The 25020-nt window shown below is 39.2% G+C and overlaps 1 protein-coding gene across 5 annotated transcripts in view; it reads right to left on the minus strand.

Moving 5' to 3' along the window:
* MAPRE2 (microtubule associated protein RP/EB family member 2) overlaps positions 1–25020 on the minus strand; it is an 87121-nt gene that overhangs the window by 43791 nt on the left and 18310 nt on the right. The window contains exon 1 of one of the 5 annotated variants that reach the window (XM_039333508.1): positions 5829–6100. The exons of the other annotated variants lie outside the window; for them this stretch is intronic. Coding sequence (XP_039189442.1) covers positions 5829–5947 — 119 coding nt within the window. The 5' untranslated portion in view covers positions 5948–6100. Of the gene's footprint in view, positions 1–5828; positions 6101–25020 lie in introns of those variants that run through there. 5 annotated transcript variants of the gene reach the window in all.

Raw genomic sequence — 25020 nt, forward strand, 5'->3', positions numbered from 1 at the left:
AAGAGTAACAAACTTTTTTAAAAAAATATCTGTTAGACAATTACATAAAATTGTGTTCCAATTTTCAAACAAATAGCCAATTAGAATTACCAATACACTTCTTATTGCTAACGTTAATAGAAAAATCCTGATTTAGTTCTTGAAAGTAGGATTTGGAAAGCACAAGATTCAACAGGAAACTATATATGAGAGGCCTATTTGGTTCCTAACTGCTGCATTTTAAAAATTATATTGTTCTCAAATCTTTGTGATAATGAGGGCTAGAAAATCTAGTGTAAGATTTAATGTTGTATTTTTTAAATATCTTCCTACAGCTTGCACATTGCCTAAAATGGAATATTAAAAAATGAAACAGTAGAATTATCTGGAGTTTGAACAATACTTTTTTGAATATTATCTAGATTATTTTTTTAAAAAAAGAATTAACATTAATAATATCAATTGAATATCTCTCAAAAACTAATTCTTTGCTTTTTCAAATATAAATTCCTCCTCTATACTCTAAAAAAAATTAACATTTCATCTTAAACATTACCAACATAAATGCAATGCAAACTCATCTCGTTCTTGCTAGCCATAGGGAAAGAAACTATAGTAATCTTTGGTTGTGGGGACTTTCAGTGCCCACATTTTCCTTTATTTTTTGAAGTAATTATTCCAGAATGGTGGCGTGACCATTTAGATCGGGGTCTCCAAACTTGGTAACTTTAAGACTTGTGGACTTCAACTCCCATAGTTTCTCAGTCAGCCATAGTGGGCTGAGGAATTTTGGGAATAAAGTCCACAAGATTTAATGTTGCCAAGTTTGGAAACTCCCAATTTAGACATTAGATTAAAAAATAAGTGGGGGACAATTATATATAAAATTTAATAAATGAAATCATAAATTTAAAAAATAAATTGTGAAAAATCTATTTATGAATTCATGCAGTAATTTGAATTAATTTAAAATTCTACTACAAATTATTGAATTAATTGAAGTTTTTAAGTACTAATCCAAATATAGTTCATGCAATTTTTATTTCACAAGATTACTATAAATTTAAAACTAAATAAATCATCTACCATCTAAAACAGAGGTCTTCAACCCTCTGGCCGTGCCTGTTCGAAACCAGGCCGCACAAGCTATGGGTGAGTTGTGCACTTTACAGTTTTACAACTGATGTGTGACTTTACAATTATTAATGCACTTAGCAAAGAATACTGTTAATCCTCCATTTTCTTTCCAGTCCATAGTAAAGAAATTTTCTCCAAAAATTAGATAAGAGATATGGCTGTATCAACATGTGTAGAGCCATGGATAAAACAAAAAAGCAGACTCCTTGTTAGGTCTGCTTAAATGTCAAAGAACTTGTAGAGCAGTATCAAGCAAATGTTAGTCTGATTTTCTGGAGCCTTTTCAAGTGGTTATGCTTTATCAACTCTTACCAAAATGGAAATTGCATACATTAAAGATTAGGTCCCCAATTAACCAAAGAACTTATTAAAATTACATCTGGAAAAGTGAAATTCTGCAATATAAATGCTAGCATCTATTTTTAAAGATTATGTCAACAAAAGTTGGTTTATTTATATTTCAAAATACAGTACAAATAGAGACAGATACTAGTTCTCAGTTATAATACCCACAAGAAGAGAATGCTGGCAAAGTCTCTGGAAAGTCCTGAGCACGTTTGTATTCAATTAAGAATTCGGGTTAGTAAAAAGTAAGATAATCTTAATTCAAACAATATTTTGGGTGACCCAACAATTTACACTTCTGCACTTCCCCATTTTGTGCAGCATTCCTCTCAATTTGATCAGCATTTTTTATCCAGCAAAGCGAAACAGTTGTGCATGAACAGAGATTATGGGGAACAGCTTCCAAAGTAGCTACTTCTAAGCACTCTGAAGAACATTTTTAAAGGGTTTTTACAACATTAAAACTAAGGAAGTTTCATATTTAAAGTACATTTACTAACCACATTTTAGCATATAAAGCATAATAGCAACCTAGAGATAAAGCTAAACAGGAAATAGAAACCTCACTCAAAATCAAGGAAATAAGCATGCAAACCTACAGCTTGTGTCCTACTTTGCATCCAGAAGAGTGCAGAAGTGAACAACTTTCGTGAGACTGAGGGCCAACTGGTGTTTTAAGTGTTGCATCAGGCAAAACACTGCTACATGTGAACAGAATAAGGGTAAAAACCTGGGGTTTTAATTTAAAATTCAATACATAGTTAACATTATTTCTCACATATATGAACATTTCTCAAACTGGAATATTAAAATTTCAATTCTGTGGTAACTTTTGCAAGGCGTACCTCTGTTTTTAGAAAGTTGTATATGACCCTAAGAACAAAATTTGTACACCTCCGATTTGGTGTCTGATTTCAGTTTTAAGGATCAACCCTATTTGTGTCTCTGCATTCAAAACTTGATGAAATTATTTGAGAAAATTCTAATCTTTATCTTAAAGTGCATTACACTTTTGTTATCTATTAACCACAATCTATCAATCGCAACACTATGGAGATGCAGCTGGGAGTAAGTCTACTATATATAATAGGAATTATGTTTGTATAAGTATGCTATGAAAATAAAATAAAGATCATTGCCAGATTGGCACCATAACTGGACAATTTATATTCTTAGTTTGTTTTCCTTCTGGAACTAAATATACATGAAATCATATAGCTGGCATTTTGATGGATCAGAAGTTGTTCAAATATCAGCTTACTTTCATACAGAGGCTTCCATTTCAGTTGATCCTGGCATACTTTAGAGGATCAGACCAACTGAAACAATTACAATTTCATGGTGGCTGCTAAGAATGCACCCTGGTGAAATATGAACTAAATAATATTTGGCTTTCAGATGCTAATCTGTGTCATAAATTTGTATTTTGGTGTTTTTGGCTTGTTCATATTTCTCTATTGATGTGGCAAATATGTGAAATGGGTTATCTGTAATCATATAGTTAGCACATGTCAGAAATAAAACACAGCATCCATCAAGTAGTAGCAAATGCTGCAGGAACATTTTGCTTCTGTACCATATTTATTTCAGAAAACTTTAAAACATGTTCAAGAAGGCAATAAATAAAACACAAGCCTATTACCTTCTAAACCATTTTCACGATCCTTTGAAATACATTTGCAGTTAATGTTGATTTTAATAACAGCAGCGAGATTATTGGTGGGTCAATATTGGAAGAAGGATTCTCTGCCTTCTTTAGAAGAATGGGTATCTAAGGTTTCTAATTTAGCAGAAATGGCTAAAATTTCTGCTTATTTAAAAGACCATTCACAAGAGATATATGTTATTGTATGGAGAAAATGGATAGAATATGTTCAGAAGAAATATGGAACTACAAAGTTTCATTTATTTTATGAGTAATAGATTTGTTTATAAAATTATGATGTTAAAGTTTGAAGAGAGTTAAGGGTTAGTATGATTTTGGTTATTGTATAATTAGTAAACTTAAATAGATTATGTTTAATATGTTTGTATAAACCTGTATTTGCTCTGGGAAGTGGGAGGGAGGGGGGAGGGGGGGATGGGTTGAAGGTTAAATAGCTCAGATAAGTAGAAATAGTTTCATTGTTTATAATATTATGTTTTATTTTGGAGAGAGGAATTGCTCGGACATTTCTCCTGGATTGCATCTGGAATGAGAAGATAGGAGGAAAGGGAGAAGTAAGTAGGAAGGTTGAGGAGAAGAAGAAGAGGGGGAGAGTGAAGAAGAAGAGGGAAAGAGGGAAGTGAGAGAAGAGGTTAGAGGGTGGATGCAGTTTGGGGGGAAATGGGTGAGCAATACCGAAAGTTATGTGTATAAATTTATTTTACTCTTTATCTGAAGTATTTTTTATGATGTAATGTAAAATTGAAAATAAATTTTTTTTATAAAAAAAAAAAGAAATACATTTGCAGTTATCCCTAAATAATGTGTTACATTTTTGCAGTAGTCTAGACTTTTACAACATAAAATTTTCTTCTCAAGTAGGCAAAGAAGTCTTTTTCTTTAAAAAAAAATCAGTATATACTGTTAGTAATAAGCTATTTTCAGTAGTAACATTACAGTATTAAGACTGATATCTTCAATAAGATCTCTGACAATTTATCAACAAACATTAAATGTTCTGTTCTTGATGAGATTAACATTAGACAGACCCATTTTTCAATAAAATGTTTATCAAACAAATTTTCCATCAGAAATCTGTACCATAGAATGAATGGAAGATAAGAAATAAGAGATTCTAACTTCTCAGTAAGACTTAAACAAGAATAATTCAAATTTTCAGGAATTATTCCACATTTTCAAGGTCTAATTAGTGCCACACCTAACAGATGCTATATATAAAACACAAGGGAGAAGTTTAAGCAATTGGTGCTTTTCAAATTAGTCCAGACTGAATGGATGTTAACAATATAAGAAAAAGGACTTGGATTTCACAAATAATTCAGAGTTTTATATTTTAAAACATGTTTTGTGACTTCACCCATTCATGAACAAAATAGGGACCTACAGTTAAATTGGTTTTAGCTGAGCTAATGGCATGCAGCAATACTGCTTCAAAGTAATATTCATGGACTAATATTCAACTGATCACTTTTTTTCTGATTTTACATTTCACGATGTTGTCAAACATGTTTACAAATTTTCATTTTCAGAAGCTTGCTCCAGAGCATGCTATTTTTAAAAAGAAAAAGTGATAAGATTGTAGGTTGTGAGGAAGAAACGTAAAGATATTGATGCATCCAGTTGTGTTACTCAACCATTCTTACCTTTTTAGAATGCAGGGAAAAGCAAAGTCTCAAACATGAGGCTCATTCTCAGCTACACTATTATCCTTACTGAAAATGGAAACAATCTTAATGAGTCTATCTAGGGGAACATGCCAGATATGCTAATGTGTCTAGGGGGAGGGCCAGAAAGAGGGAAACCTCTTACCAAAGGTATATGCCAATAATTATTAAAATGTTTTATAACTATGGATAAGAAAACAGCCAACAGCCTCTATCAAAACAAGAAACATAATAACACCTTTTTAAAGAAAAAAGACAGGGATATCAATTTATATCCTTAGTGTCTCCTATTCTTTTAGCAGCTACTGTACAGTCCACCTAGTTTCCAAACCCGGTATTAAGAGGATTTTTAATATATTCCTGACACTCTGACCTCTACTGTCAAGCTTCCACCAATCAGGGGGTTCCATTTCTTACAAAGCTCTATCAATCTGGTGATTTAACATCACAGACTGCAGCTTAATCTAGAGGATTCCATTTTCCCTCCTGCACACCAAGGCAGTGCAACCATTATATAAGTCTGCTTCTTTCTTCTCTCCCAGCCATTTGCGATCTTCCAAATGCCTGCTTTACAAAAGAATATGAAGAAAAACACCAGCACTACTTGATTTTTTTGTGTGTGTGCATGTGTATACCTATTAACAAAAATGCACTCACTCCAGAATGCGTATCCTTATTTTCGCTATGCAAATAAAAAGAGAGAAAAAATAGGAGGGGGGACAGGAAAATAAAGAAAGGGAAAGCGCCTCTATAAGACATAAAGAATATTCACAAGATGTTTTTCACCGAGACAATGCAAGGAGCTCATTAAAACTGCTAAACATGCCACACGCTGACGAGGAGACACGCTAGATTAGGTTTTGGTGCCCCGCTGTTTTTATTATGCAATGTCCTGCAACCCTGCTCTTTTCCATCGACACTGCAGCAATTCTCCAAGGGGTAAGGGTGTGTGTGTTGGTGTGTGTCCACGACGCACACGCAGCGCGCACGCCCAAACTCGCACACCGGGTGGTGAGAGAGAAAAGAGAGCGGGTTACCTGTAGGAACGCTCCCCTCGCACTGTATGCTTCCTGAAAGGGATGATGGTGCCGTTATCCTGGATGATGTCGTTGTTGTTCTCTCCATTTGGGGACAGCGCTTGAGTAGGACCAGGCATTGGAGCGCTCCCAAAAGCAAGCAGCCCAAAACCTGGGTGCCTGGGCGAGGAGAGGCTGGGAACGGGCTGGGCTGCTGCTTTTCCTTTACTACCGATTCTGTCCGCCTCTCTTCGCCGCCGTCTTCTTTCCCCTCCTTTCTGGTCGATGACGTCAAATAGCCGGGAGCAGCACCCAGGCCACGTGACTAGCTCCTCGCCATAGCAACCAGCTAACTCATCAGATCTCCTCGATTCACACAGGGCTTGAGCGCGGCCACACGGAGGCAGCCAAACAGGCGCAAGGGGCAGGGCTAACATCTGGCACGTAGAACCCACTCGGCTTGGCGCGCGCCCCCGCCTCGCTTCCTCTCCGATTTCCCTCCAGCCATGCACTCTGTAAATGCAGCTGCCGATACAAAGAGCCACCTTTAGAAAAAGGCAGGCATCGAGGAAGACCGGCTGCGCCCGTTCTAAAAAGACATCCCTACCGCACTGTATTCGGCTTAGACTTTTTTCTTCACGCCTCACCCAGTTCGTAAAATTTTACACAAATCATCCTGCTTTTTCAGGCAATTCAACTATATTGGATCGACCATAACAGAGGACGGAATAGCATAATCAAAACATGTGATCAACTGCTCGAAGAACCCGAGCTTTAAAATTACGAGGTTCCTTTTACTGTCAATAATCATCCCGGATGAAGCTTGGAAAATGTGCACAGCATGGGAAGTAGTTCTCAGTAGAAAAAGCAAGGGAGATGGCGCACTCAAGGCCAGTTTTCTACAGAGTTATATTTAATTGGCTATTACACTACTCTCTTTTGCTTTTTCCATTGAGGAGATTTATTTTCAGTCAAAGGACATGATAAACAGCTCTTCCCACTCCTAAGTATGGAGACAAGCAAAGAGGCATTTCCAGTTCTCTTCTTTCTCGACAATAATAATAGTTTGTTACAATTATAACCCTAGCAAACAAAATGAAAAGTCTTTTGTTCATATCTTCATAATCCACTATCATCTCCACCCTGATAATAGCAAATTATCTTTGGCCCCATGACTGAAAGCGGTATCAAAAGCAGTGTGTACAAAACTGAGATGGCGTCAATAATCTAAATATTAGAAATGTGGACATAAATCCTAATAAGGTGTTTGTATGGTATAATCTTCCCCACTGTCGTCATAAAATTACTTCTCAGACTTATATACTCTTTTCTTCCTTATTTATTGTTAACAAACAATTGAGTAAAGTAGTGCTGCTGAATTTTTAGTGTATTAAAGATCTGACTATAAAGTCTGCTTGTGTTGTTAAACATTTTTCATTTTCCTCTTACATACTCTTAGCAGGAAAAAGAGTATCTAAAAACTCTTCTTCTTTAAAGGTTTTTAAAATCACCTTGAAAAGTTTAAATGCATTTTAAAAATCTCAAGTATTCACTGAATCTTTCTGATGGTTTTCTTCCTTCGGAATATGCATGAAGAGGAAGGCAGTTAAAAACGTTTTGTAAAAACCTAACAGATCTTAACAAGAATCTTGTTAAGTATCTGAATAACCACACTCCTTTGGTCTCAAGTGTCCCTGCCTGGCAATTGTTTTCATCTACTTACCATAAAGTAATAAATAAAGCTTTGATTTTATAATATTTTAAGCAGGAAGAAGAGAAATATCTACCCAAATTACAATTTTTTTGAAGAGGATTTTGCAAGATTAATTTAGGTCACTTGAGCAAGTTAGAGAGCTACGGGGCTTTTTTAAGGGATAGGCTTGGAAATTTCAGAAGTAAGAACAAAGTAACAAAAGCTATCTAAGGTGAACTTATATACATGAATTGTTTCAAGGATGATTTGCAAAAATAAGATTTACAGATCACAAAGCTAGATTAACAAATCATGCTAAGCAAAATCCAAATAAATTACACTACAGTTAAAGCCATTTGTAAATTAATATGAAATAGTTGAAGACAAACAATGGCTATCTGTCCATTCATAGATTATGTAGTAATTTGGCCAAAATATCCTTGTGCTAATTTTGAAAATCTACATCACATTAGCTTGACTGTTTTGTTTTAACCTAACCTATTTTAATATCAGTCAAAGTAGGTAACATCAGCTAGGGCTAGGCAACACTGGCTAATACAGTTTTTTAAAAGAAGTTTTGGATCTAGATAGAATGGAAGATCATCAAGACATCTCAGGTTTATAGTGTGGACTAGAAAATTGAAAAATAGCCTAGAAGAAGACAATAAGAATCTACTTTTACATCATTGCCTTTTATTTCCATATCAGTTGTGATATGGTTCTAAGGAAGCCTGATTTCAAAGGGATTGAGAACAGCTTTGGCGGAAAAGAAATCTAACACAAGCAGAGTCAAATCCACTCTAGTATTTGATATGGGAAAAAAGCATGTGTTAATTTTTTCTTCTATTCAAATTGTGTCTGATTCTTGAAGACCGCCTGGACAATTCTCTGCAGTTTTCTTGGCAAAGTTTTTCACAAGTGACTTACCATTGTCTCATTCCTAGGACTAAGAGAAAGTAACTAGCCCAAGGCCATCCAGTGGACTTTGTGTCTAAGGTGGGACTAGAACTCATATCTCCTGATGCTTTAACCACTAAATCAAATTGGCTCTTTAACTATTCAAGAAAATACAACTCAAACAAATTCATTACATTTCTTAAGAAATATTGACCAACCACAAGATATTCCTCCACATCCATACTTCTTTTTTTAAAAGAAACCTTAGAATAGTAGACCATTACACAGTGAGTAGTGCCAGTTTTTGGAAATTGGTTGAACTTCTCAATCAGGATAACTGCTATAGTCTATCCATCAATTTTGATAGACTGCAATCCTATAGCTTCCTTTCTCATATAAACACTGAACTCATCTTTATTAACAAGTACTCCTCTCTCTATATGCTTTTCCCTCCACATTTATATGCACCACTTTTACAGTCCTGCATCTTGATTATGGAACAAATAAGAGAAAAGCCATAAATTTTCATATAAGATGCTCAAATTATTTACTACTTCTTGCTTTGATTCTCAAATGCATATATACTGGCTTCTGCCTATTCGAGGATCTGAAGAAAACTCTCCAAGAATGTCTCTATTTGTATGTAAACGCTCAGCTCCTCCCAGTCTTCCTGACTCTATTCTGAATAGGAACTGCAAGGTCATAAAAAGGGAGTTTTTTATGTAATACCTGTGTTTTCCTGAAAATAAGACTGAATCTTAATTAATTTTTGCTCCAAAAAACCCACTAAGGCTTATTTTTGGTAATATCTTATTTTTTTCACACAGGAGGCGGCAAGTGCACAGGGGCCTACGGCCACAGCTCCTGTTAACTCGGCCTGAGGGGGAAAACAGATGGTGGGACGGACTGGACAGGCAGCCATCCAGTACATCTGGCAGGCCGGTGTCTCCGTCACGAGGGGAGACGAGGCAGCTGGCGGGGTGGGAGTGGTGCCACGCAGGCCAGATTGTGTGCCTCCACACCATGCTTCTTCCACACCATGGTCCCTGCTGTCAAATCCCACCTGAGCCCAGCCTCGGAGCTGCCCCACACACCCCGCACCTGCGCACCTTGGGGCCCTGCAACCAGACCGGATATGCTCCGGCACCTGCTTCACTGGCACCCCAGGAGCTCAAGGTCTGGGTCAGGCACCCTCCGCCCAGGGCAGCCTGTGCTGCTATGAGCGATGTTCAGCTGGCCACGCCCATGCCCAAATAAACTGGGGGTTATTTTGGGGATTATATTACAAGCATCGTGAAAAATCATGCTAGGGCTTATATTCTGGTTGGGTCTTATTTTTGGAGAAACACGGTATTGATACATCTTTGCACATTATTTTAGTTGTACTATATTTTATATCTTTTTTTAAAGACAAGTTTTATTGTTTTTTTGATTTTTAAAACAAAGTACTCAAGACACACCGTGGTGTTAGGGTGGTCAAACATACGCAGACAAAACATATATACATAATTCAATCAACACATCAAATATTCCCTCTCTTTTTCCCTTAAATTCAACCTAAACCTGTTGAGTGTGAATGTGTATTGAGTGTTTGGGGTATGAGAATGGTGGAGTCGGGGGTGGAGCCTGGTACCCCCTCTGCTGAGTGCAATAGCAAAAGTAGGGGGGGGCAGGACTTACCCTTGGGCTTGGTTTGTATGGAAAGCGAGTCCGGTCAGGAAGGGAGAAGGCTGGTGAGGGTGGGGGTACTCCGGGGAGGGGAGAAGGTCGGAGCATCCCGGTCATGACTGGGATGGGCAGATATGGCGGGAGCCGAGGGGCAGGCCATCTTCGGGGAACAAGGACCCGCTATGTTAGAGCGATTCCTTGTTCCGGCCCCTCAAAAGGCTCAGCCTGTAGTACTGGTGACAGGGGAGTACAGGGCCCTAATTGTAGGCTGCTGTTGCTTAATGCCAGGTCCGTTGTCAGCAAAGCCCCCCTTGTCCGTGATTTAATATTGGACGGCGGGGCGGACCTGGCATGTATAACCGAAACCTGGCTGGGCCCTGAGGGGGGTGTCTCCCTCTCGGAGATGTGCCCGGACGGGTTTGTGGTGCTTCATCAGCCTCGACATCAGGGCAGGGGTGGGGGAGTGGCAGTCATCGCTCGGAAGTCCTTGAGTCCTCGTGGGATTCCTGCCCCGGAGGTTGTTGGGTGTGAGTCCCTCCTATTGAAGTTGGGTTCACGGGTTCAGTTGGGCTTGTTGCTGACGTACCTACCTCCCAGCTGCGTTGCAACAGCCCTGCCTGCATTGCTGGAGTGAGTAGCCGGGTTGGCGGTGGAGTTCCCCAGACTTATAGTACTGGGGGACTTTAACCTACCATCACTCGGCGATCACTCAGAGGCGGCACAGGAGTTCATGGCTTCCATGGCAACCATGGACCTGACCCAGGTAATTCAGGATCCGACCCATAGGGGTGGTCACACACTCGACCTTGTGTTTCTCTCGGGGCAATGGAGACATGATCTGGAATTAAGGGGAATAGAGATTTCGCCCTTGTCATGGACAGATCATTTCCTATTGAGGCTGGACTTCAGAGCATCACTCCCCCATCGCAGGGAAAGGGAACCGACTAGGTGGTTCCGCCCCAGGCGCCTAATGGACCCAGATCGGTTCCAGGAGGAGCTTGGGGAAATACCTGACTCCCTTGTCCACAACTCGTCCGGGTCCCTGGTTGCGGCCTGGAATGAGGCGGCGTCCGGGGCCCTGGATCGAATTGCGCCTTTGCGACCTCTCTGTGGTGGTGGTCCCCGGAGGGCGCCTTGGTTCACTGAGGAGCTCCGGGAGATGAAGCGCCACAAGAGACGTCTAGAGCGACGTTGGAGGGCCAGTAACTCTGAATCTGACCGATCACTATTAAGAGCCTATCTTAGGACTTATTTAGTGGCGATAAGAGCGGCAAAGCGTGTTCACTTTTCCGCACTTATTGCGTCCGCAGAATCTCGCCCGGCCGCCTTGTTTAGGGTGACCCGCTCCCTTCTTAAAGTGGAGGAGGCGGAGGAACCCTTGCAGGGGAGAGCTGAGGAGTTTGCTCAGTTTCTTTCGGACAAAATCGCTCAGATTCAGAGGGACCTGGACTCTGACTGGGCAGTGCCAGCCGAGTTGCCAGGGGCTGGTCTTAGTCATATTATCTGGAGCGAGTTTGAGCCTGTGACCCTTGATGAAGTGGACAAGGCCGTGAGGGCAATGAATGCCGCCACCTGTTTATTGGACCCGTGCCCCTCCTGGCTGGTTTCGGCCAGTAGGGAGGTGACACGAGGCTGGCTCCAGGCGATAATCAATGCTTCCTTGATGGAGGGGTCTTTCCCGCAACCTTTAAAGGAAGCGGTGGTGAGGCCCCTCCTCAAGAAGCCTTCCCTGGACCCAGCTGTTTTGAAGAACTTTCGTCCCGTCTCCAACCTCCCCTTTGTGGGGAAGGTTGTAGAGAAGGTGGTGGCATCTCAACTCTTGCGATCCTTGGATGAAACCAATTACCTGGACCCTTTTCAATCTGGTTTCAGGCCCGGCTACAGCACTGAGACCGCTTTGGTCGCACTGACCGATGACCTCTGGCGAGCCCAGGATAGGGGTCATTCCTCTATCCTGGTGCTTCTTGACCTCTCAGCGGCTTTCGATACCATCGACCATGGTATCCTTCTGCGTCGTCTCGGAGAGGTGGGGGTGGGTGGCACTGTATTGCGGTGGTTCTCCTCCTACCTCTCTGACAGGTCGCAGTCGGTGTTGGCGGGCGGACAGAGATCGACCCCTAGGCGCCTCGATTATGGGGTGCCTCAGGGCTCGGTCCTGTCCCCCCTCCTTTTCAACATCTACATGAAACCGCTGGGTGAGATCATTCGGCGACACGGGGTGAGGTATCATCAGTATGCAGATGATACCCAATTATATATCTCCACCCCGTGCCCTTTCAGTGAAGCGGTCGACGTGATGTGCCGGTGCCTGGAAGATGTGAGGGTCTGGATGGGGGTGAACAGGCTTAGACTCAACCCTGACAAGACCGAGTGGCTCTGGGTCCTGCCTCCCAAAGGCCAACTGGATGGTCCATCTTTAGTCCTGGGGGGGGGCAAATTTACCTCCCTCAGTGCAGGCACGCAACTTGGGTGTCCTCCTAGACTCACAGCTAAATCTGGAACAACATCTATCAGCTGTGGCCAGGGGGACCTTTGCACAGGTTCGCCTAGTGCACCAGTTGCGGCCTTATTTGGACCGAGAGGCTTTACTCACAGTCACTCATGCCGTTGTCACCTCAAGACTGGATTACTGCAATGCGCTCTACATGGGGCTACCCTTGAAGAGCGTTCGGAGGCTGCAGTTGGTTCAGAACGCAGCCGCGAGAGCGATTGTGGGCGCGCCAAGGTACGCCCACGTGTCACCTATCCTCCGCGAGCTGCACTGGCTTCCTGTGGGTCTCCGGACGCAATTCAAGGTGTTGGTTATCACCTTTAAAGCCCTTCATGGCATAGGGCCAGGTTACTTACAGGACCGCATTCTGCCGCATAGCTCCCAGAGACCGGTGAGGTCCCATAGATTGGGCCTCCTTCAGGTCCCGTCGGCCAGACAATGTCGGGTGGCGGGCCCTCGGGGAAGGGCCTTTTCCGTGGTGGCTCCGACCTGGTGGAACCAACTTCCCCCCGAGGTTCGAACTACTCCCACCCTGCCGGCCTTTAAGAAGGCTGTTAAAACCCTCCTGTTCCGGCAGGCCTGGGGCTGATGTCCCCGGGGGGCCGGGATATGACCGGACTCGCAGTATGATCGCAGTATGATTGTATTATTTTATTATTTTATTGTTTTTTGACTGTTTTTTAACTTTGTACGCCGCCCTGAGTCCTTCGGGATTGGGCGGCATATAAATATTAAAAATAAATAAATAAATAAATTTTAAGCTTTATAAATTTACACTACCATAGTCAAAATAACTATAAGTGCAAACATTATCAATTCGGGTATCCCTTCCAAATATATTCTAATTCTTTAATTTTATCATAGATCTTATTTATTTCTTCTTCCACTAATATCCCTTATTTAAAACAAAATATTAATCCATCCTATACATATCTAATCCATCCATCAATCTCTTTAAACTGACAAAACCTTAAATCATTTCAATCCATTTGACAGAATTCAAATTTCATCTAGTTAATTTTCATAACTAATAACATCCATGTTCTCAAACAAACAAATCATCTTATTAGATTAACTCAACATTACATAATAATTTTCTTACAAATAAACCTATCATTCTAAAAAAAACACATTCTTAATCAATTTCATATATATATTCCATTAATCACCCATTTTTCTCTTACTTTTTCAACTGAGAAGATAATATCAAACCTTAAATCATTTCAATCCATTGGACATCAAACAAACAAATCAACTTATTAAAAATAATAATTTTCATATCGATAAACCCATCAATTCAAAAAGTACATTCTTAGTCAATTTAATATATATCTTCCATTAATCGCCTATTTCTCTTACATCTCGCTCATAATCTTAATCCTTAAATCAGTCTATAATTCTAAATTGCCTTTAGTTCATTACATAAAATTTTAAAATTCACTTCTTTTCAGTCTTATTCTGGGCTTCTTCTTCTGTCAGGTAGGTTTCCATAACAGAGATTCCCTTCCAACTGATAAGTCTCTCTTTGTTGCTTGCAGTATCATTTGGATCCATGTAAACCAGTGATTCTCAACCTTTTTAATGCCGCAACCCCAACCAGTGGTAAGTCGAGGACTACCCAACCGGTCATAAGTCGAGGACTACCCAACCGGTTGTAACTCAAGGACTACCCAACCAGTCATAAGTCGAGGACTTTCCTTGCCCGGGAGCGCCACACATGCGTGGTGTCGCCCCCTGCGCCGGCCAAGGCATAGCTAGCAAGGGGCAGCGATGGCGCAGGGCGACCACTGGCTGGGCCACCAGCTGGCCCAGCCCAAGAGAGGTAAGGCACCCATGTGCACCAGCAACCCTCCCTGCACCCGCCGGCCTCCCACCTCCCACCCCTGGCCCTCTTTTTAGCAGTTGCTCAGCAGGGAGGGGTGGAAACTTCCAGACAGCTCACCTTCGCTGCAGACAACTTGCAGCACCGTTTGCAGACTGGGACTTTTGGCGGGCTCAGCAGGGCAGAGACAGCCTGGACAATTCCTATTGGCTTTTGAAAGCCAATAGAATTAGACTCTATTCAAGAGAGTCTATTCTATTGGCTTTCAAAAGCCAATAGAATAAAAGGGAGTAGCACAGCTAAGAAAAAGAGGAAAAAATGGCGGACTGCGTTGTTTGGCGACCCCTGTGAAATGGTCATTCGACCCCAAATGGGGTCACGACCCACAGGTTGAGAACCGCTGATGTAGACCATCTTGGCCTTTGCATTGGCCCTCTGATTCTCTTAAGCATAAAATTTCGTTGCTTTGACATTTCAAATATTAGTTTTTGCTTTTCCTGGTCCTCAAAACCATAAGTGAACTGCTTATCAAGCAAAGTCAATTTCTCTTTATTTTCAGTTAAGTCCTCTTCTTCTGTAGTCTGTTTTATAGAATAATCAGAAGTAGTCTGAGAGTCAATTTTGAAATTTAGAGGAGAGATTCTGGCTCTTAATTCTGTAGTAAACTCTTTCATTGTAGCACATATTCCTTCTTTAGCCTCATAAATCTTTTCAAGAATAAGTTTACAATTTAAGTGTGAATGCGGCTCCATTTTAAAAGTTATTCAGCTGGATCAGGTTATCTTTCTCTCAAAAAAACAGTTTGAAGGCCAAACATCTCATTTCCAAATAGTCAAGAATTACAATATTAGCTTTTGGCCAGTAGATGTCCTCAGTAAGCTAAAAAATCTTTTTCAAGAGTCATTTTTTCCCCCCTTTCTTTCTATTTTTTAAGGAAAAAGTGGAAAAAGAAATACTCTTCCAATATAAAATAATAGTACCTCTCAACAACAACAAAAAAAGAACAACAGCATAAACTGATAATACAGTTCTTAAGAAAATATTTTTTTCAGTACCCCAAAACATGAATAAAAAAGATGTAGTCTTTAAAATTTTGTTTTATTCTTTTGTTCAACAACTTTCTTCCCAAACAAGTAAAAGCTGCTTCTCCGAACCAGGGAAATAATTCCAACAGGGCTCTTACAGGCAAAAAAGAAAGAAAGAAAGAAAGAAAGAAAGAAAGAAAGAAAGAAAGAAAGAAAGAAAGAAGGAAGGAAGGAAGGAAGGAAGGAAGGAAGGAAGGAAGGAAGGAAGGAAGGAAGGAAAGAAAGAAAGAAAGAAAGAAAGAAAGAAAGAAAGAAAACAAAGTAGAATAAAAAGAGGAACAAAGAAAAAAGTCTCACCCAGATACACCACGATGGGTTTTCAAGCTTAGATGTACTTTGACTTGCGGTTTCTAGCGGCTAGGTGAATGGCCATTTTACTGGCCAGTCTTTCTTCTCTGTCGGCCCTCAGAGTTGGCCCGGACAGCTGGAGGAGCCGCCGCTCCTCCACAACTGAGAGAAGCCTCTTCGACGGAAGTCGCACCCTCCAGGGCGACTTTCAACCCGCATAAGGGTCTACTGGCGGAAGGAAACTAGCCGACGAGGGGACAAGTCTCCTCGTACAACTAAAGGTGCCGCGATCCGGAACCAGAAGTCCTATATTTTATACCTTGAAGGACTCCTCAAAAACACTTTTGCTCTTCAATTTTTCAAACAGTTGCAAGATGCAATCACTCTTTGTTTCCCCCGAATCCCACTTTTTTTAAAATTAAACTTTTTGTAAATCTTTTCTGGTTTTCATACTCTATGTCAGACATATCAAACACAAGGCCTGGGGGCCGGATGCAGCCCACAAAGTGGTTTCATGTGGCCCATGAAGCCATTCTGGAAACAGTGAGGGAATGGCCCCCACTGCCTTGGCCCTGGCCCAGGCCAGCCGGGAGCCAATGTACAATTTTGTGGTGGCCATCTTGGCACTTGCCCCAGTGGACCATGCCTTGGCACTTGCCCCAGTGGACCACCCCCTTCTGCCAGAGACCCTCAGATCTGTCCCACTCCTGCCCAGGCCCCCACAGGCCCCAACACGAATGATGTAGAACTGGCCACTCCCACCCAGTAGGCCACACCCACTCCATCCACGTCCACCCAGTAGGCCGTACCCACCCTTGCCACACCCATCCGGCCCCCCCAAGAGCAACTGCAATGCTGATGCGGCCCTCAGTGAAATTGAGTTTGACACCCCTGCTCTATGTAATTCCACCTATAATTAATCTAGCTGAAGCAATTTCATTCTGCTTTTCTGTTTACTTTTACTGTAAAAGTTTGTACTTTTCTTGCATTTTCTCTGAGCCACATTATATTATAATTTGCCAAGGGGATATATCTCTCTTCATGTATTCTGCAAAGCATTACATATATTTACAGTGCTATGTAAACAGTAAGTCAATAATAGTTTACCGCACAGTTGTCTAACCTTTTGGCTTACCCGGGCTGCGTTGACCGAAGTGGAATTATCTTGGGCCACATATAAAATAAAAAATATAGCTAATGTATATAAATAACAAGCTTCTTTTTTTATATATATTTTCATTGTCTTGCAGGGCTCCACTAGCTGTCCAGGACCACGTACAGTCTATGAGCTGCGGGTTAGACATATCTGATATTCAGTAAATATTTAAGTATCACTGTAGATTTATTTATTTATTTATTTATGAGACTTATATACCGCTTTAAGTGCAAGCACTCTCTAAGCGGTGTACACCAGTAAGCAATGAATATATATTTACATTGCCCCCAACAATCTGGGTCCTCATTTTACCTACCCCGGAAGGATGGAAGGCTGAGTCAACCTTGAGCCGGTGAGATGTTGGATTGTATAAATATTTTATCTTTATTTGAGAAATGCACTTTTGACATATTCTTACACCATTAAAAAAATAACATGACTGCAAAATTACTTAATGGATACATCTAAAAAAACCTGGAAACTATGCTGAGATAATGGTTCTAGATATTGTAAAATATTTTGAGTTACCTTTTAAAAACTGAAATTTAAATGTCTAATTCATTGAGCCATTAAGAGAGCAACAAATCCTAAAAATACTGAATATAACATTGTAGCATTACATGTTAAATTTGTTTCAGTTCTGAAAAAAATCAAATATATTTCCAGGAAGACCTATTCTCAACACCAGCTGTTTTATTCCAACTGTGTTTGGTAAAATTAAGGTATGGAAAGGAGGAAAAGGCCTACATTTTTTCTTTTGCTTTATAGTTACAGTTTTGCCAGTACTATTCTGAGAACAGAGAGAAGAAATAAGTTCCATATGGATAGCAGACTTTTTAGCTTGGTTAACATTCACTGCTTAGAAACAATGCTTATATTACATATGTACTTAATTTTACCATCATCACAAGCTGCTACAAATACACTAAGTCATTTAGTAGGATTCCATCTCCCACAGCTATAGATGTACATGCCCCCCAAAGTTCCACTTCCATTTATAAACCAACGGACATAAGAACATAGATTGAAAGCAAGTAGTTAGAATACTGTTTGGTTCTTTAATTATTCCTTTTAAGAAAATTAATGTAGTAATTTGGGTTTTGGAACTATGCCTAAAGAGAGTGCTTTACATTTACCCTCCCCCCACCAAATGAAAGCGAAGAAAATATTTCTTAGTAAATAGAACAATGCAATGCTTTTTTTCAAAAAACAATAGTCTAAATATCTTTAAAACATGCTTTTAAAAATATTATCCCAGTATTTCTCTTTCTTTCTGCATAAAACTCATTCCAAGCATTATTTTAAACTGTTCCACTTGGGTAGTTCTCAACAGAACAGAAGAACCAGATTCAAACAATAAAACATTAAAATGAAAAGAGAATTACTTATATTTTGTTAGTATAATTTGTTATTCCAGGAAGAACTTTGATTTGGGAATTTTTACATTAGGATATTTTATTTTTCCATTTTTGTGTGTTTTAAAAAATGGCTGAGATTGTCACAGACAAGTATCCCATGCTGTTGCTATAAAGTTGTCTGTGTAAGAAAAAAGAGAACACATGCAAATGTGTTTCAATCAGCTTGCAAACTGAATACAGTATCTTTTTTGGCTCAAGAATCTCCTATGTCACAGCCATTTCTTTTCCTTTTACATTAATGATTATCAGATGCTCACATAAATAACAGGGAAAAGGCTCAAAGGACATTTAGTCTGAAAATATTTTGTGAACAACAGTGGCTCTTCTGTTCCTCTAGGCACTGTTCACGTATCCAGATGCAACAGTCCCAAGATTGAATTTGCCAAGAACAAAAAGGAGGATGAACAAATGAACTGCCAAATAATACTGAGAACACTATTCACAGCTCCCATTCTCTTTCATTGTCTCTCACGCATACTGTTGCAAACACTTTGTGAAATGTATCTCTCCATCTCAATGTGGAGTAATAAACAGAGTGCTAGAATGAGACTGAAACAAATAAAATAACTAAAACTCCATTAAGTTGATTGGGATGGTTATTATTTCTCACCCTATTAGTGTTGTTAAGTATGTAAAACATTATGTATCATTCTGAGTTTCTTATGAGACAGATGAGATCATTAAAGCCATTTAAGAAATGATACTTCAGGAGGTTTTAAACATTTCAGTAGTAAGGAGAGAATAGCAAACTCTGCCAGGGATAAAAATTGTGAAAATAATGTTTCATTCCCACTGTGAATGGAGAGTGCAACTTTTCCTATTCTTTTGGGATACAATACTGTCATTTCCTTGTAAATCTTCCCTATTCTGACCAAAAGATCCCACAACAAATGTGTCCACTATATGAAAGGGATTGGCATCAGGACAGAACAAAAGAATCACTTCCTCTGCCAGGATTCCTGTTTTTTGCACACATCAACATTCAGCTTATTGTTTAAGTTAGCACTACTATGGTAGATCTCATAGTAAGAGTTCTAAAAAGACACAAGCAATAAAAGAGAAAGTGGAAAAATTAATTTCTGGGTTTTTTCCCAGTGTCCCCAGTTTGTTGAGATAGCAGCAAAAGCTGAACTGACTTGAGAGAAGAGAGATCAAGAAGGGATGACTGTGAGTTTACCTCCTCACAAAATTTGCCTCCACACTTTCACTTCTTGTCATCTAATTTAGAATATTAGTTCTTTGGATTTATGCTATTTAATTTTAATTTATTTGAAAATGCCCTCTATTTTAAAGCTGCTTTGGGACATTTCCAACTGGTATAGTTTTCAATCCTCCACAAATTAATTTGAAGTTTATCTTTAACCATCTTCATTTCGGCAGTCTCCAAAGAAGGAGAATAGGTAAGGAATAATATGAGCCAGTCAATTCTTCCTGTTGCTGACCTAAATACACAAAGAAAATAAATTGCCAGCATCATGCTGCCATCCAGGTTTTCAGTAAATCCTGTGAGCAGCTGTTACAGGAAAAAGCTGCCTTGGTGTAAAAGCATCATCTATTTCTATCAAAATATCTGCAATTGCCATTATGCTGAAAGAAGACATGGCAGCTCTTTTGCAAATAAAAGCTTTCAAAGTAGCTTTAGCCATGGTTGTAAGTTGCCGTATAGCCTCTGTATGAGGGAGGGAGGAAAGTGAAGGTGGTTTGCTTCAGCTTAGAGCATGGGTGTCAAACTCGCCACATCATGTTACATGTTGCAACATTTCATGATTTTTTTTGCATTGCCAGAGCTGGGGTGGGCACAGCCTCCGTATGATATAACCGGCCCATGGGCCGGCAGTTTGACACCCCTGGCTTAGAGGCTAGGAAGTGATTGAGGCAAGAACTGGGTGCATATTGTTTATATAAACCGTTAGGAAAAAATCAGTGCACAGTTTTTGAATCTTTGTTTTTTAATGTGTTTGTAAAATTAAGATAGCATAGGATCTGCTTACTGATAAAGTTACTAATATTTCTTCCTTAGCATAATTCAGCTGCAGTGGCTATTTCGCAAAGAGCTGTTTGCATCCAGGAAAAACCTACAGAAGAAAAAAACCTCTTTACAAATCCAATACCACATAAGAGAAGGATCAACTGCTTTATTCTTTTGGTTTCAGATGAAATAATGCAGTCTTTAAAGTCACATGACCTTAAACAAGAATAAAAATAAATGTAGAAAACAGAGTGGAAAGTGTGACATAGTCTATAAAGACAGTATTTTAGAAGGAATTTTCTTATTTTCTAAATAAGCCTGAAAATGTCAAGCAAACAGTTGAACATACCAGAACATATCAAATGAAAAGTTTCAAAGAAAAGTAGATAGTTTAGAATTCAAGAACATCTGTATACCATAGAAACAGGCTGCCTATTTAAAAAAAAAAAGCATTAGAAAATATTCTGTTAGTTTCTGAAGAACTACAAAATAAGATCAAGCTAGAAACCTTGGTATGATAGACAATACAAAAAAGAAGTTGTAGAAGGCCTTTGAGTTGAAGAAAGATGGAGAAAGATGTGTTTCATATAAAACATGCAGTTGTAGCTTCTGTAATGAATAGTTATTTATTTAACTCCATCTGTAGAACCACCCATCTCACATAAAAATTCTGGGTAGCATATACAGTAACAATCAAGAATACATAAAAAATATTAAATCAATTAATATAAATAAAAATAAAAACAAAAAATGGGAGGAAAACAAACAGGGTGCAATCCATTAACTTTCATAAAATCAGCTAATAGGCTCCATTCTACCATGGAATCACAAGTTAATTAACAGAGCCAGGTTTTTAAGGCCTTCTGGAAGGCCAGTATACTATATACTAATACTATTAACATTGTTAACTAATCCTCTAACAATATGATTCACTATCTCTTTGGGTTTTTCTCTACTTGTACCTTCCGATTGCAGAAACAAGCTCTTGCAATGTATTGGTTCTGCTGTGCTCCATGACAATGCCTTCATCTTTTTCCCAGCTCATGAATGAGATAGAGTTAACTAATTTTTAACAATACTAGTACTTCAGTATCATTTCCCTTCTTATTTCAATACTTTTTTTAAATTATGGAATCACTCCTGGGCAATATCATTGCCCAGTACTGAAATAAAGGAACTTCATGATAATTAGCATTTAAAAAAAAAAAATTCTGTTGCAACATGCTTGCTGAATTTAGAGTAGGACAGAAATGTATTTCAAACAGAATTTTAAAAATAAAAAATGAATTTAATGTATTTAATGATTAGAATTCATGAAATTCAGTGTTTAGGTTTAAACATAATAGTTCTTCCTAGTTTATGTTATTACTTGAATTATTCAATCTGTGTAGATAGTCTATGTTTTATTTTAAAAAATGAGATTTATTATTAGTCAGATAGCATATTTTCCAGGCAATAATTTCTGATTATAGAAAGAGGCAAAGCCAAAATAGCAAAGTTCAGGCTATTTTAAAGCAGGGCCCTAAAAAGGCTCTGAATTTATCTCATCTTACTAGAATAGAATAGAATAATAATAACTTTATTGTCACTTTGAATGTACACTAATCGGCGTACATTAAAATGAAATTTTGTTACATAAAGCTCTCAAAGGGTCACCACCTCCGATATACCCTACATAAATATGACAAAAATAAATACAGAATTATGCACATACCCATATATATTATAAGACATAGAGAAACAACAGTCTAGTTTGGGTTATGTATAAATGTGCATGGCAAGAAAAATGAATCTTGTGAGTTTACCAGACGGCATAGGGAACAAAGCTATTACAGCAGTGGCTCTCAACCTTTCTAATGCCGCGACCCCATAATACAGTTCCCCATGTTGTGGTGACCCCCAACCACTTATACATCACTGGGTGCCAGGGGCGTGGCCAAAGAAAAGGGGAAAAAAATGGCGGACAGCCTTGTTTGGTGACCCCCGTGAAATGGTCGTTCAACCCCAAATGGGGTCCCGACCCACAGGTTGAGAACCACTGTATTACAGAATTGAGTAATCCTGCTAGAAATCGAGTAGAATTGGGTAGTCCTGCTAAATCCTGCTAGAAATCGGGTAGAATTGGGTAGTCCTGCTACCACACATATACTGGAGCCTTAAATAAACATTCAAGTAAACTTTTATTTATCATTTTCATCAAGGGAAAGTATGTACATACACCTCCAAGTTTTTAACTAAAAGGAAAGACTTGTAATTAAGATATATCCACTTGATCATGGTGCTTTGCAATTATTTTAGGAGTGACTTAAATCAGATGTTTGCACATATTATATTAATATTACTGTTAATAAGCATCATAATGTGAGAGATGGGTATACAGTAAATTCTATATACATCCATAAATAATTAATGTGTAACTTATGTTAAACACGAATGAATTCAAAGATCAGTGTCAATGCTGCTAATATTGTATATTCTTGCTTTGACAAAATATGCAGAACTGTCTGGTATTTTTAGAGTTAATGCAGAGGAGAAGGAGGGAGGGAAAAGCCCGCGAAACAGAAAGGAAGGGAACCTTTGTCCTCCACACTAATTGGTGCACATAAATCATGACAGCAAAATAGGGAGTGGAAATGATAGCAAAATAACTGCTTGGTGGGTGGAGATTTTAGATCTTAGCATCCCTTTGTTATGCCGTGCCAACATTTTGTAACATAATAAAAGACTTTTAGGAAAATCAATGCCTGGAAGTTCTTTGAAGTGTTTCATTAGCCGGAACCACGACATCCAGCCTGCCAATTGAAAATATTGTAGTTGTACTATTTTCTGATGGCAAAAATAATCAGAAGTCTGGTAATACTTAGCATCCCTTTGTTATGCCGTGCCAACATTTTGTAACATAATAAAAGACTTTTAGGAAAATCAATGCCTGGAAGTTCTTTGAAGTGTTTCATTAGCCGGAACCACGACATCCAGCCTGCCAATTGAAAATATTGTAGTTGTACTATTTTCTGATGGCAAAAATAATCAGAAGTCTGGTAATACTTTTTATGATTACAGGTAATCCTCGATTTACAAACATTTGTTTACCGTGTTTCCCCAAAAATAAAACATATCCCGAAAATAAGCCCTAGCTTTATTTTTACATATGCGCCCAATATAAGCCCTACCCCCAAAATAAGCCCTACTTAAGACCCAACCCACTCCATTGCACCTGGTTGCATGAGGCAAGGCACACGGGTAACAATCAAGGGCAGAGATGGAGTGGAGCTGCCCCACGTGCCCCACACCCACTTACCTTAGGACAGTTGCAGCCAGAACTCCCATGCCCTGACACCTGCCTTGCCTCATAGGCCTACTTCTTCTGCGGCCGCTCGCCGCCACTTGCATGCATCGCCCTCAGCCTCCATTTTGCGGTCAGAGACCTTCCAGAAAGGCCTCTGCAGCTGAGAAATGAGCTCTGGATTGATGTGCATGGTGGCCCCGGGCCTCTGTTTTGCCATCATTCCGGAAGGCCTCTGATGGCAAAACAGAAGCCAGGGAGCACCACGCATGAGCAGCAGCGAGCAGCCACAGAAGAAGTAGGCCAGCGAGGCAAGGCAGGTGTTGGGGCATGGGAGGCCTGGCTGTGGCAGTCCTAAGGTAAGTGGGTAAGACATCCCCCGAAAATAAGATCTAGTGCCTCTTTTGGAGACAAAAGAAATATAAGACCGGGTCTTATTTTCAGGGAAACACGGGTAGTGACCATTTGAAGTTACAATGGCACTGAAAATAGTGACATATGACCATTTTTTATGCTTACAATTGTTGCAGTATCCCCATGGTCAAGTGATCAAAATTTGGACACTTGGCAACTGGAATGTATTTATGACAATTGCAGCATCTCAGGTCATGTGATCATCTTTTACGACTTTTTGACAAGCAAAGTCAATGGGAAAGCCAGATTCATTTAACAACCATGATACTAACTTAACAATTGGAGTGATTCACTTAATAGTTGTGGAAAGAAAGGTCATAACACGGGCCAAAACTCACTTAACCACAGTCTTTCTTAGCAACAGAAATTTTGGGCTGAATTATGGTCATAAGTTGAGGAGTACCTATAATAGATTTTACATATTTACAGGGGATTATAAGCCTGCTTCATTAAAAAAATAAACATTTATCTCTATTAATTGATTTCAATAAAATAGAATTGTAATAATTATTGTTCATTTGCTTGAATACTTCAGTGTTTACAATAATTTAAAGGCTGGATGTTTGTTGTGTTCTGTGTTAAACTGAAAGTATTTGTAATAGACCTTTTCAAGCCCAAAATAAGATCTTATTACTTCTACAGCAACACCAAGAATCTCTGACTAAAGAATAACTTTTTCCAGAAGCATTCTAGACATTGCCACCTTGTGGATATAGCTGTATATCACTTCTTGTGCAGCTTATTGGATATTTAATTGCTGTAATGCAGTTGTTATTAAATGGGGTAGTTTAAACTGATGTTATCTTTTTCCAATATCTTATATTTAATAGTTAATCATTATAAATTTATTATAGTACTGAACTGTTTTATTGATTGTGTAGATATATAAGCATCAACATTGATTGTAATATTGATGTTGTGGGATAATTGTTTTATACTTTTGGCCAAGTACTTTAGACTTCATATCAAGAGCACAATGTGTATAAATATGACATTTAATTTATTGCCTGCAAACTAATGCAACAAGTA

The sequence above is a fragment of the Crotalus tigris genome, unplaced genomic scaffold (genome assembly GCF_016545835.1).
Source record: "Crotalus tigris isolate CLP2741 ecotype Arizona unplaced genomic scaffold, ASM1654583v1 scf7180000024506.7606697, whole genome shotgun sequence".
Lineage (NCBI taxonomy): Eukaryota > Metazoa > Chordata > Lepidosauria > Squamata > Viperidae > Crotalus > Crotalus tigris.